Source organism: Equus caballus, chromosome 27, assembly GCF_041296265.1.
Source record: "Equus caballus isolate H_3958 breed thoroughbred chromosome 27, TB-T2T, whole genome shotgun sequence".
NCBI classification, from domain to species: domain Eukaryota; kingdom Metazoa; phylum Chordata; class Mammalia; order Perissodactyla; family Equidae; genus Equus; species Equus caballus.
This window is the reverse complement of record NC_091710.1, coordinates 22,951,880-22,966,506: the sequence shown is the minus strand read 5'-3', so window position 1 is coordinate 22,966,506 and position 14,627 is coordinate 22,951,880. Positions and strand designations below refer to the sequence as shown.

Here is a 14,627-nt window from a genome sequence, read left to right as displayed (position 1 = left end):
TTGAACGAGGGTACACAAGCGTTTAGACACGCAAAATAATTTTCAGATTTGTGATTTTTGATATAATTACACATGTTTTTAAGAATCAGTATAGATTTTAATTGGAAGGAGGGGCATAGGATTTAAATAATGTTTCACTTTCTTAACATGGTAGGAGTATCAATGCTGTTTATTTCATCTTATGTCAGGTTTTTTATACTTTTATGAATTTATTTTGTTTAAATTACAATTTATAAGCATACACTTTTTCATATTTTTATTTACTCCTTTGTATATTTCTCATTTCTAATATTATATACTTTTCTTCTCCTTTTCATTTTCCTTAGTTTATCTCACCAAAATACCTGTTTTATATTTTCCAAAATCCACTTTTGATGTGAACCCAGGCTACTTTAGCTTAATTTTCTCTTTCATTAATTCTACTTCTAAATTTAAGTAATACCTTTAAAAATTTTAAGATTATAATTATTTTTCTGACTTTAATTTTCAGAATTTTTTTTGCTTAAGTATCTGTAGTTATTAATTATGACCCTATACCATCTTCAGCGCATGACTCAAATTTTAGTTTGTAATTTCCTCATTCTTGTCCAACATTTATTATGATTTATGGTTTCTTCTTCAACCCATGAATCATGTGGAAGTGTATTTTTAAATATCCAAATACATTTTTCAGTCTTTTCTTTAGGTTTTAACTTACCTGATTTGTTACCACATAATGAATTTTGTACTATTAGTATTTGATTTTTAATTTTCTTTCCTCTGCCGTGGTCAAATTTGTTGAATGTTCTGTATATTCTTGAGAATAATGTGCATTATTTACTGTGAGACAGAGCTGAATTACAGCTTGACTGGAAAAGCTCTATCTTTATTTCTGGGGATGCCTACAAATCTGAATGTTTCTGACACTTAGCTAAGGCAAGAACAGTGAGAGTTACAACGTAATGTACTGTTTAGGGTTCAAACTCCCCGCTGCCTGCCCCCTCCCCCCCCACACCGCACCGCCCCGGCCAAGCTTAGCTTCTTTAGTGTTCCCTAACTGCTTTGATGAGGTTGGTGTGGCTACTTAAAGGGTCACTGAAAGCTTTTTAAGGAGTTCTCCCAAAGCCAAAATTCCTCCCATAGGTCTTGTTATTTCATGCTAGAGCCTCAGCATGTTCCAGGAGCACAGAGACTGGGTTCACGGGGAGGTCGCTGTGGATGTTTCTTGGATTCCTGATACATATTTGCCTGAATTCTCTTTCTCTTGCGGCACCACGTGCTCTGTCATTAAATAAAAGCCTCATGTGGGATTCTTTGAGGAGTCTAGTGAATCCTAACAAACAGCAGAAAGCGGAAAACAAGACATTCACTTGGTTGGGTTCACTTCTCTATATATGCATTGAATAAAATACTTATTTTTCTTGTTCAAAATGTCTTTATGTTTATGAATACTTTTCATATGAAATGATTTTTCAACCAACATTTGAGAAAACCATTTTAAGATCTATGAAAATGGATCTGAAAATTTCTCCCCCTAATGCCATCAGTTTTTATATGTGCTGAGGGCATCTTACTAAATTCATACAAATTTAGAATTGTTACATGTTCCTAGTGAACTGAATATTTTATTAAGTAATGATGCTTATCCCTCATAATGTATGTGTGTGTATGTATATGTGTACTAAATGCTGGGGTCTTTTTCATTATCCATTATCATGGATACTAACGTTTCCTGTTGGTTAGCATTTTCTCAATATATGTTATACTCTCCTAAACATTTTAACCTCTCTAGATATTTATGTTTTTGCTATAATAGTTTTCATGAACACACAATCACTGGATTTTTTAGGTGCCATAAAGTGAGACAGTCAGACAGACCACTCAGTCTATACAAGCTGCCTTAGTGTCTAATAGTTTTTCAGTTGGCAATTCAACATTCCTTTCAGACCTTGCTTCTGCGGTTCCAATCCTTGGATTCCTATCAGATCCCTGTGGGTCTTTACATCAACACTTCTCCTTTTCTTTTTTTGGAGGAAGACTAGCCCTGAGCTAACTCCTGCCAGTCCTCCTCTTTTTGCTGAGGAAGCCTGGCCCTGAGCTAACATCCGTGCCCATCTTCCTCTACTTTATACGTGGGACGCCTGCCACAGCATGGTGTGCCAAGTGGTGCCATGTCCGCACCCGGGATCCGGCTGGCGAACCCGGGCCACTGAGAAGCGGAACGTGTGCACTTAACTGCTGAGCCACTGGCCAGCCCCCACTTCTTCCTTCTTGAAAACAAAGTTTCCTAACCCAAACTGCTAATTCATATAAAAGGAGAAGTCAAAATCACTAAGAAATTAACAAGAAAAAAAATGATTCAAATAGTCTATATAAAGCCATATCTTGTTAAGACAATCAAAAACTACCTGTTGAAAGTGAATCATTCATTACCACGCTCACAAGAGTGAGAAGAGAAGACTGGACCAAGTGTGGAGAGGCCTCAAGAAGATATGAATCATTACTCTTGGTTATGGGAGTCAAAATCAATGCAACTTTTCTGGTAGACATTTTGCAATATTTACCAAAAATTTTTAAAATGGCTTGCCTGTTGAGCTTATTGAGATGACCATCCAAGAAGGCTTATGAAACTATCTGCATGTGGAAAAGTTGATAAACTATATGATGCTATACCCATATAATGAGATATCACGCAGTTATGAAAAATAATGGGAGCTATATTTCTTATTATAAATGTAAGTTCTAACTTTATAAATAAATGAAAAGGCCAATTATAACTCATATATTATCATTAAAAAAAGTGTGTGTATGCACGTCTCTAAAATTTCATTTAGTTCAAATTTACTACCTTTTAAAAATGATGTGGATGGACAAACACTTTCCTAACAACTCTCTGTGCTATCTGGATTTAATTTTACAATGTACATGTGTTATTATTTTAATCAGGCTAAAAATAACATCACTTCCATTTTTACAAAGATTTACATATGCATATATATGTAAATATAGGCAAGAAGATAGTCTTTATATATAGTGTTATTTGAAAATCCTATTACAAGATAAATATTAGTATGACCTTACTTACATAGAACAGATATTTAAAGGTACATATTTTCTAGAAAAAAGTCCAGTAGACTGTATAAGTTATTTTCTGTGATAGGAGTTTGGGGCGTTTTTTCTTGAGTCTGCATTTTAAAATAGTTTCATAATGTTCATATGTTACTTGAGATATTAAAAAAATTCAAAACACTTGCTGTCGTTCAGACAAAACAGTTCTTTAACACAGTAATTAGAACACAAAATTTCAAAGAGGACTAGGCACGAATGGCTTTGGGTCATGTAGTCTAATAATAATAAAACACTCATTTAAAAAAAAGTGATTTCTTAATTACATGGTTTCCTGAAACAGCGTCATCACTGCTGTTTGTCCCAATCTTCCGTGGCACGGTAATTTGTATAAGTGGTGTTTCAGAATCTGCAGTAAGGAAAACATGCGTGAGCATCCTCAGTGCATGGCAGCATCCTTGGTCCTCACTTGTCCTCTCATATCACATCACTCTTGGAACTTTCAAGCCCCAACACACACACACACACACACCACAAAATCATACTTTGTAGGATTCCAGGAAGAGCCTCCTCTAGAGGTGGCAGTATTACCCCAAGACCCTCCAGAGACACCATGGGGCTTGTTGACCTCAGCCCTGAGTGGGTGAAGAAGGCTGGCCTCAGGACCCTATCCAGGCTCTCTCCTTTCCCACCTCCCCAGGAGATGGGTGCCCTGTCCTGCAAGCGCAGGGTCAGGTAAGTGAGGGACAGCTGTCCCAGTCCTGCTCTGAACCCTCCAAACACCAGGCCCGGCAGGACCCTGAAACTAGGCGGGCTCTGACAGGACACTGGGCTCTCCCCAGCCTGGCCTGGGGTTTCGGAGTAAGGAGGGCGACGCCCGCCACTCAAAGGGGCTCTGAGACAGGCGGTCCTCCTAGCATCAGGGTCCTTCACTTACCATGAACCGCGGTGGTCAAGCGGCCCAGGCCTGAGAGGATCAGGAAGAGAGACAGCATTGTGTGGCCTGCCAGCCTGGCCGCAGCGATAGCGGTTGGCTGTTCGCGCGCTGGGGAGGCGGCTGGAGGGAAAGGGCGGTGGGGGTGGGGGGCCGGGGGCCAACCTCTGCGGACTGGACGCCCGGTTGCAGCCCCAGGGGCGCCCAATCACGGCCCTCTGCACACGGGAAGCACACTGGAGCCTGCGCTTCTGGCCACGTGGGCTTTATTCTCCAAAAATTTGACTTTCTAAACATATCCTGGGTAACATAAGGGTTATAAAGAACCCTTTCTCCTCTGGAAACAGACCACTTGTTGGTGAAGTTCCTGGCAGTGTTAATAGTGCACCTGACAGCTTTCCAGTACAATGGCTGAATTGCTGTAGCGAAAGAAAAAAACGGAAAGTCACAGTATGTTTAGCAGCAGACAGTTGCCTGTTTTATCCATATCTACTGCCGAATTTCTCTTTTAAGTTTCAGGTCAAATATACATATACACATACACAAATACACATAGATGCACACTCGTAGATAATGTAAAAAAGAAAAAAAATCTAAAGCAATTCTATTGTAGTTAAGTTTCTTAGAAAACTCTTTGATTAAGGAAATTAAATAAAAACCTAAACATGAAGTGTATGTATGTATGTGTTTTAATCCCTTAGTATGGATTAACAGTCTGAGTATCAGGTCAAAAAAAAAATCACAACTATGAAGTGAGCCTGTAAAAACCCCTTTATTTTCCCATTGTTTGTATATTCCATCGTGTATAATTTGACTTCTTAGAAAAATCTGTGGCTAAGGAGACCAAATAAAATCTTCCCCCCTCAACATAGAGTTCACACATGGAAAGGCAATGGAATTAACCTGGAAGGAACTTTCATTGTATGGCTTAATATGCAGGTTGGTGACTGGCATAATTTCAGTTTTGCAAGAATTTTTTACCAGACAATTCTTAAGTTGTCCGTCCACTGAATACTTGTGCTTGCATTCATTACATGCTCTATTTATACACAAAATCAAATAATGATTTTTTCTCAACTTGTAAAGGGAAACAGAAAAATGGATAAAGCTAGACTATTTTGAAAAAAATTCTTTTTTTCATGCTTTTCCTAAATCACTTCAGTGCATATTTATCAAGAAAATATTTGACCTAACAGTTATTTGCAAACCATATATCAAATAAGGGGTTAATATCCAAAATATACAAAGAACTCATAAAGCTCAACAACAAAAAAAACAACAACCCAATTAAAAAATGACAAAAGATCTGAACAGAGATTTCTCCAAAGAAGATATATGGATGGCCAACAGGCATATGAAAAGATGCTCAACATCATTAGCTATCAGGGAAATGCAAATCAAAACTACAATGAGGTATCACCTCACTCCAGTCAGAATGGCTATAATTAACAAGACAGGAAACAACAAATGTTGGAGAGGATGTGGAGAGAAGGGAACTCCTGTATACTGCTGGTGGGAGTGCAAACAGGTGCAGCCACTATGGAAAGCAGTATGGAGTATCCTCAGAAAATTAAGAATACATCTACCATATGATCCAGCTATCCCTCTGCTGGGTATTTATCCAAAGAACTTGAAAACACAAGGGCATAAAGATACTTGCACCCCTGTGTTCATTGCGGCATTATACACCATAGCCAAGACTTGGAAGCAACCTAAGTGCCCATCAAGGGACGAATGGATAAAGAAGATGTGGTATTTATACACAATGCACTACTACTCAGCCATAAGAAATGATGAAATCCAGCTATTTGTGACAACATGGGTGGACCTTGAGGGTATTATGATGAGTGAAATAAGTCAGAGGGAGAAAGTCAAATACAATATGATCTCACTTATGAGTAGAAGATAAAAACAGTGACAAACAAACACATAGCAACGGAGAATGAATTGGTGGTTACCATGAGGGAAGGGGGGAGGGCAAAAGGGGTGATTAGGCTCACATGTGAGGGGATGGACTATAATTAGTTTTCGGGTGGTGAACATGATGTAAGCGACACAGAATTCAAAATATATTATGATGTACACCCAAAAGCTATATAGTGTTATAACCCAATGTTACTGCAACTAAAAATAAATAAGTAAAATTGAAAAAAAAAGAAAATATTTGTACGAGTAACACATGACAATTAACAGAGGAAATTTAACTTCAAAATAGCCAATTCTGCATATTTCACTAAGGTATTTATAGCTTATTTGGTTTTATTATGATGTGTTGTATACCATATTAATTTAATTTATTTGAATATTTCTATATACTGTATATAAAATACTATAAACAGTATTTTTTATTTTTTTGCCAAATTATATGAAAATTGATAGAATTTAATATATTAGGATTTATTATGTCACTCTTAATGTAAAGTGCCTTCTGGATTGTCTACAACTTGATCAAATTTTTGAAATTTAATTTACGTCACTGAAGGCATGATAATTGTTAAAAGATTGTTCATGGTTCTACTAAAAATCTCTGTTATTCAGTCAAGTAACTAAAAGTGGAATTATGTATTTATTATTTACATTTATTATGGTATTTGCATGATTGGTCTTGACCCTCATTTTTTAATGGGCATGACTTGCAGGCATTCAGATTATTTGTATTTAATTCAACAGTTAATTTTTACATGCTTACTACAAGCTGGGAACTAGGCAGATAAAATATGTATTACACCATCCCTGTTTCCAACTGCGTTAGAAACTAACAGAAAACTTGACGTGTAAAAGAGATGCCACAGCTAGAAACAAAAAACTTTGTTAGAGGGATATTCAAAGCTTTCTAAGATACAGCTAAGATAATTTTATTTTCTCTTCAGATATCAAATGAAGCTAAGGAGTGGATGTGACATTTGAGATCTGAGCCATATTTGGATCAGTGAATGACTTCTATGGATGTTAGTGCATTTTAGGACTTTATTCTTAAATAATTTTAAATCATTCAAAAATTTTGGTGCAAAGGAATGATGAATTTCCGTGTTAGAATGGTAACTTGTAACAGTCTGGGAGTGGTGGGATTGAGATAATGAAGACTGGAAGCAATAAGTTCATTGAGGGGAATTTTCCACAGTTTAGGCCAAAAATGTCTACATCTTCAGGATTAGATAATGAGAAGAAAAATAAAAGTAGGAAAGATATCAGAGGGACACTTAGGAATAAAGATAAGTTTGAATAAATTGATATGGAGGTTGATGAAATTGTTAAGATGACTAAGCAACTGTAATGATGGGGACACCGATTCTAGGAGAAGCAGATTTATCTAGGGAGTGGGAAATAACGAGTTCAGTGAAAGATATGCTGAACTGGAGGTGCTTGGGGAACAACAGGGATCGGTAACGGATGAGTGGTTGGAAATATGAGTTTTGCGCACCAGAGTTTGAGTTGAAATATATAGGTTTGTGAACACATAAAAAGGGAACTGAAGGAAAAAGAGTGAATGAGATCATCTAAGAGAAACATATAGAAAGGAAACAAAGATCCAAAGTAGAATTGTGGGCAATACAACAGGTGATTCGGGGATTAAGAGAAAAGAATTCAGATACGAAATGAAACTAATAAAAATTAAGATCAGTAAGGAATTAGAAGACAGTGATATTATGGTGACTAAAGATAAAATACAATAGAATTTCGAAGTGGAATATTAGTCAACAACTTCAAATGCTACTCAAAGATCAACTAGCATGAGAACTGAGAAAGTGATTATTGTATTGGTGGTAATGAATCCACAATGAGCAACCGCGTTGTGTTCTCCAGGAAGCAGATGCTGATGAAGAGTTAGAGAGCAAGAAGTTTTTTAGGAAGTAACATCTGTGAAAGAAAGAGGGAAGCAGAATTGCATAAAGAGAGCCAAGGACCATAATAAAGACCTAACAAAGTTTCTGCCAACCCAGAAAGGGTGCTCCAGAGCAAGGCAGCACCAGAGCAACAATTGTTCATTAAAGGAGACGAAGCTTAGGCCTTCATAACGCTGGCTTGCTCAGTAACTGAACTAAGCACTGCCAAAAGGTCATATACTTGGCTCAAAAGCTGAGATAGACCTTAAAGTAGCTAAGAATTTGAGGCTGTCAGCTAGCCACACTCCTCCCTTGGGTAGCAGTACCTTTCTTGAAGGGGGATCTGAGTGGTGCAGTTTTCTGTTAGCCAAACAGAACTTTCTAGAGGCTGGCGGAACAGCAGGGACAGAAGCTGTCATGCAAAAATTAGGAAGGAAAGTGAGGTGAAGTGATGCAGCTATTAGAAGAGGTGGCCTACATTTTCAGCAAGGCCAAAGAAAGGTCAAGTTAGGAAGGAAGAAACTTAGCAATGGTGAAGGCGGACGAGAAGGAATGAGGAGAAAACTAAATATGAAAGTAAAAAGAAAATTAAATCACCCTTTGAAAGGACATGATTAAAACATGAAACTAATAATCTATTACCTTTTTTTAAAATTAAAGAAGAGAGAACTATTATGCCAAAAGATTTAAGATTTAGATAAAACTAGCAGTCCAAATGTTAAGAGGCCTTGTCTACTGTGGGACACAGAATGTAGTAAAGATAGTAATATTTTCTTAATTAGAATGCAAGCTGCATAGGGCAGGGATATCTTTACTATTTTTTTTTATTTTCTGTTTTTCTTGCTATGCCTAAAACAATGTCTAGCATATAGTAAGTACCCTAAATAGCCAGAGCAATCCTGAGAAAGCAGAACAAAGCTGGAGGCATAGCATTCCCTGATTTCAAGCTATTTTACAAAGCAATAGTAATCAAAATGTGTGGGATTAGCAGAAAAACATACATGGACCAATGGAGCAGAAAAGAGAGTCTAGAAATAAACCCATACATATATGGTCAGTTAATTTATGGCAAAGGAGTCAAAAATATACAATGGGAAAAAGACAGTCTTTCCAACAAATGATGTTGGGAAAACTGGACAGCAACTTGCAAAAGAATAAAACTGGGCGACTATTTTACACCATACACAAAAATTAACTCAAAATGGATTAAAGACTTGAACAAAAGACCTCAAACGATTAAACTCCTAGGAGAAAACTTAAGTGGTAGCCTCCTTGACATGGGGCCCGGTGAAGACTTTTTGGATTTGACACCAGCAAAAGCAACAAAATCAAAAATAATCAAACTAAAAAGCTTCCACACAGCAAAAAAAAACTATCAACAAAATGAAAAGGCAAACTATTGAATGGGAAAAATATTTGCAAATCATATATCTGACAAGGGGTTAATATCCAAAATACGTAAAGAACTCGTGTAACTCACAAACAATCTGATAAAAAATGGCCAACAGGTACATGAAAAGATGCTGAACATCACTAAGCATCAGGGAAATGCAAATCAAAACCACAATGAGGGCCGGCCTCAAGGCCAAGTGGTTAGAGTTCTGGGCACTCTGCTTCAGCAGTCTTGGTTCACCGGTTCAGATCCTGGGCGTGGACCTAGTCCACTCATCAGCCACGCTGTGGAAGCATCCGGCATACAAAATATAGGAAGACTGGCACAGATGTAAACTCAGAGCTAATCTTCCTCAAGCAAAAAAAAAAAGAAGACTGGCAATGGGTGTTAGCTCAGGGTGAATTTTCCTCATCAAAAAAATAAAATAAAATGAAATAAAATAAAACCACAATGAGATATCACCTCACATCCGTTGGAATGGCTGTTGTCAAAAAAAAATGAGAAAAAACAAGTGCTGTCAAGGATGTGGAGAAAAGGGAACCCTCGTGCACTGTTGGTGGGAATGTAAATTGGTGCATGGAAAACAGTACGGAGTTTCCTTAAAAAATTAAAAATAGGACTTCCATATGACCCAGCAACTCTACTTCTGGGTATTTACCTGAAGTAAAAGAAAACACTAACTCAAAAAGTTATGTGCAGCCTCATGTTCATTGCAGCATTGTTTACAATAGTCTAGATATAGAAACAACCTGTGTCCATCAACAGATGAGTGAATAAAGAAGATGTAGTACGTATATACCAGGGATTATTATTCATCCATGAGAAAAGAATGAAATCTTGCAATTTGCGACAACATGGATGGACCTTTCGGGCCTTATGCTAAGTGAAATAAGTCAGACAGAGAAAGACAAATACTGTATGATCTCGTTTATATGTGGAATCAAAAACCAAAACAAAACAGAAACCAAGCTCATAGGTACAGAGAACTGATTGGCAGCTGCCTGAGGCGGGGGTTGGGGTAGGTGAAACAGGTGAAGGGGACCAAAAGATACAAACTTCCAGCTATAAATAAATTAGTCATGGAGATGTAGTGCACAGCATGGTGACTATAGTTAATAATACTATATTGCATAATTGAAAATTGCTAAGAGAGTAAATTTCAAAAGCTCTCATCAAAAGAAAATAATTTTGTTAACTATGTATGGTGACAAATATTAACTACACTTATTGTGGTGATCATTTTGCAATATATACAAATGTTGATTCATTATTGTGTACACCTTAAACTAATATAATGTTATATGTCAATTATTCCTCAATATTAATAAACAAATTAATTAGTAAATAAAAACTCTCAGCAGATCACTATAATAAAAAATGAAACTTCCCCAATATGATAAAGAGCATTAACCAAAAATCTCTGGTTAACAGCACACTTAAATAAAAAAGTAAATGTTTCCTAGTAAGATCAAGAACAGTTCTCAAATGTCTACTTCCACCATTCATGTTTAACTTTGTATTAAAAGTCCTTTCTAGTGCAGTAAGAAAAATAAAAAAAAACCCTGTATCTATGTTTACATGTATATTTCTGTCTATGTCTATAACTATATCTATCTAACTTTTCACAGATAAGAAAGGAAGAAATAAAACTACTTGTATTCTCAGATGACAAGGTTGTCTGCATAGAAAATCCCAATCAACAAAAAAGCTACCAGAATAATGGAATTTAATATGCAAAAATTATTTTTTTCTACAGTTTAGCAACATACAATTAGAAATTTAAAAAACATTTTAAAGGAGCCAGCCTGGTAGCATAGTGGTTAAGTTTGCACACTCTGCTTCGGCAGCCCAGGGTTTGCTAGTTCAGATCCCGGGCACAGACCTGCATACCACTCATCAAGCCATGCTGTGGCAGCATCCCCCATACAAAGTAGAGGAAGATTGGCACAGATGTTAGCTCAACGACAATCTTCCTCAAGTGAAAAAAGAGGAGGATTGGCAACAGATGTCAGTTCAAGGGCCAATCTTCCTCATCAAAAGAAAAAAAAAAACAAAAAACTTTAAAGTACCACTTACAATAGCCCCCCAAAATATGAAATTTATACTTAGATATATTACTGATAATGATTTTCAGCATATCAAATTATACACTGAAATCTCCAAAAACACCAACTTAAGAAGTTAAAGACCTAAATAAGCAAATAGTTATATTGTATTTATTGGATAAGTAGTTTCAATATTGTTAAGATGTCAATTATCCCATAAATTGATATATAAAAGTCAATACAATGCCAGGATTAATTTTTAGTTGAAAAGCTGGTTTTCAATTCCCATGGAAAGGCAATAGGGTTAACTGGCAGCTGTTCTGGGTTAGCTATGTGCTTGTCTCTAGGGATAACGCCTAGACTGCTAGTATTGATTCTCAACCATGATAAGGATGAAACGTACTAGTGTTTTATGGTGTATTGTTTTAAATGCTGAAACTCCACTGGAGGCATCCTGTGCTGGCTTCTCTACATTGTTCAGTGAAAATGTATAGATTGATGGTGTACATCTGGTTCAACTGGTTTAACACTTGTTTTAGCTACATGACCAGTGGAGTAAAAGAGACCCCTCAGTAAACTTGTACCTGTGTATCTTAAAACCAAGATACCTTACACATATCTTGGTGGATTACAATCCAAAAATAAGTATACCTATGGACCTGAGAAGATAAACCTTGAGGCTGTATCTAGAGGTCTCAGTCCTCTCTATGACTGTCTAGATTTTCCTTCTCCTCCTGGATTACTTACATTTACTACTGCCTTACATGAGTATTCCCTGTGAAGTCTCATGAGTCCTTTCAGTGATCTCATGCTGTGTGATAACTGCAGGCAAAGGAATACAAATAGACAAAAGAATTTTTTTTTAAAAAGAATAATGTCAGAGGACATACACTATCTGATTTTAAAGCTACAATGTTTAAGACTGTAATATTAATAAAAGGATAGACACATAAATGAGAGAAAACGTAGTTGAAACCTAGAAATAGATCCACATATATTTCACCAATTATTTTCAACAAAGATGCAAAGGCAAATCAATAGACACAGGGTATTCTTTTCAGTAGATGGTGCTGGGAACATTTCCAACAAATGAACCTTTGCTCATGCCTCACACATATACAAAAATTAGTAGAAAATACTTCATAGGAAATAAAAGTAAAATCTAACATAAAAATTCTCAAGGAAAACATAGGAGAAAATCTTTGTGACTTTGGGTAAAGGAATATTTTCTTACATAAAATACTAAAATCTTGCTTCCTAAAAGAAAAAAAAAATACATAAACTGCACTTTACCAAAGCCAGAATCTTCTGCTCTTCAAAAGTCATTATTAGGAGAATGAAACTCCTAATAAAACAAACTGTAGATAAGCCTTTACTATTTGAAAAAATACTTAAGAGCTAGCCACATATTGGTGAGATACGGAGCAACTGTATCTCTCATGTATTGCTGGTGGGGATAAAAGATTGTACAGCTACTTTGAGAAACAGTTTGGCAGTTTTTTGTAAAGTTAAACATATACTTACCATTTGATGCAGTAATCTCACACACAGATGTTCACTCAAGAAAAATGAAAACTGATCTTTATGCAAAAATTTGAACATGAATGCTTATAACATTTTTCTTCATAATTGCCAACAATTTGAAACAATCCAAGGGCCCTTCAATTAATAAAGAGATAAATTGACTAAATCCATACAACTGACAAATAATTATTAAAAAATGAACTGATACTTGCAACACGATTGAATTTTAAAGGCAGTTTTATGTTAACTAAGATAGACTCAAAAGATGCCACAAACTGTATGATTTAATTTATGTGACATTCTCAAAAAGGCAAAATTATAATGACAGAAATCAGATCGGGGTTGCCAGAGGCTGACTATGGTAGGAGAATACTGACTATAAAACAAAATGAAAAAATTAGGAGGATGGTGGAAATGTATTCTATTTTATTTTTCATAGTGGTAACATAACTGCATATATTTTTTCAAAGTGCATAAAAGAGTGAATTTTATTCTATGTAAGTTGTGTCAATAAATCTGATTTTGTTTTTACAAAGAGTAATAGAGAAGAACTAACAAAACGGATACATTATGGAACTGGTTGAGAAAAGAGACATGCAATAAAGAATAGTTTTTAAAAAGTCAGAGATATCATTTATTTAGTTTAGTGTTATTTTGTTTTTGTTTTTGAGAAATTGAAAAATCTGGACAACACTAAGCCCAAACTTCTGCAAGGTGATAAGAGGTAAGAGCTGAGTTGAAGCTGTTCACTTTCAATGGTCCTTGTGCTGTCACTATTTGGGATTCCCCATACTCCTCACTCTCTTTCACCTAATCTGCTTTACTGAATGCCAAGATAGTGGGGACATCACTCTTTGCTGCTCCTAAACCAAGATACCAATAATGATCTATATCTGTTGTTTGAGAGAGGGGAAAAACAGGGATCATCAAAGGAGAAAAAGGTATGCTAAAGACAAGAAATACTTATAGGAAAAATTGTTTAACCAGCAGCAATAATGATAGTGAATATTAGGAATTTTAACATTTTCAAAAATAAAAACTTTGTTTAAATGATTTAAGAGTATCTAAGCACACAGAGAGTCACTATAATTTAATGATTAGAAACACACATTTGTTATCTGTATACAGAAAGATTTGGTCATATTAATAGAGACAGAACTAAAAAATTATTTTTATTTTTTCTATATAATAATTCACAGTATAGGATTTATAAGCCTTTCTTCCACAACAATAAATCTATCACATGTAACCAACTTTGTCAAAAAATTTAAACATTTCACTTTTTCTTTTAAATTAGCTGAAATAGTGCCTGAGGGATGCTGGAAAACACTACAACATAAGGAAGAGGAACAGAGATATATACAAGATTTATAGCCCAGGACTGCAGGCAAAGTTTATCTCTATCTTCTTATCAATAAAAAGATAGTTGTTCCTGCTGATTTAAGAAATTGCAAACTGGGAGCTACAGTCTACCTCAGAAAACCAACTCATTTGTCAGAAGCTTCTAAGTATCTAGCTGTTTTGTTCTTTCTTAAATCTTTTTCGATACATTGGGACAATTAAATTTCCAATAACCCATTTGTTTCTAACATCCACTAGTATCCTTGTTGAATGGGGGGAAGAGATTGTTTGTTCAGAGTTTGTTAACCTTGAAATCTTTTTCAAAATTGTGCCAATTAACCTTTTTCAATTAAATTTTTTGTTATCTCTTGTTTCAACAAGAAATTGACTAACGATAGAGGTCAGGTCTGGAGCACACGCGCCCAGGAAAAGTCTGAGTTCAGCAATAAAGTTTATCCTTTCTCTCCTGGATTTTGAAAACTGTTTTAGAGAGACAACTTTAGAATTCAAATTGCATGGGG

The 14,627-nt window shown here is 35.8% G+C and overlaps 1 protein-coding gene across 6 annotated transcripts in view; it reads right to left on the bottom strand.

The window, feature by feature from the left end:
- LOC100056890 (A disintegrin and metallopeptidase domain 3) overlaps nt 1–4,185 on the bottom strand; it is a 98,066-nt gene extending 93,881 nt beyond the window's left edge. For 3 of the 6 annotated variants that reach the window (XM_070252941.1, XM_070252939.1, XM_070252940.1), the window contains exons 1-2: nt 3,983–4,116; nt 3,372–3,454 (exon numbers count right to left, since the gene is read on the bottom strand). In XM_070252941.1, the coding sequence (XP_070109042.1) occupies nt 3,372–3,454; nt 3,983–4,040 (141 nt within the window). In that variant the 5' untranslated portion in view covers nt 4,041–4,116. Of the gene's footprint in view, nt 1–3,371; nt 3,455–3,982 lie in introns of all 6 variants that reach the window. The other 3 variants (XM_014736540.3, XM_023630464.2, XM_070252938.1) reach the window with 3 other exon arrangements.
- Nucleotides 4,186–14,627: the final 10,442 nt, after the last annotated feature.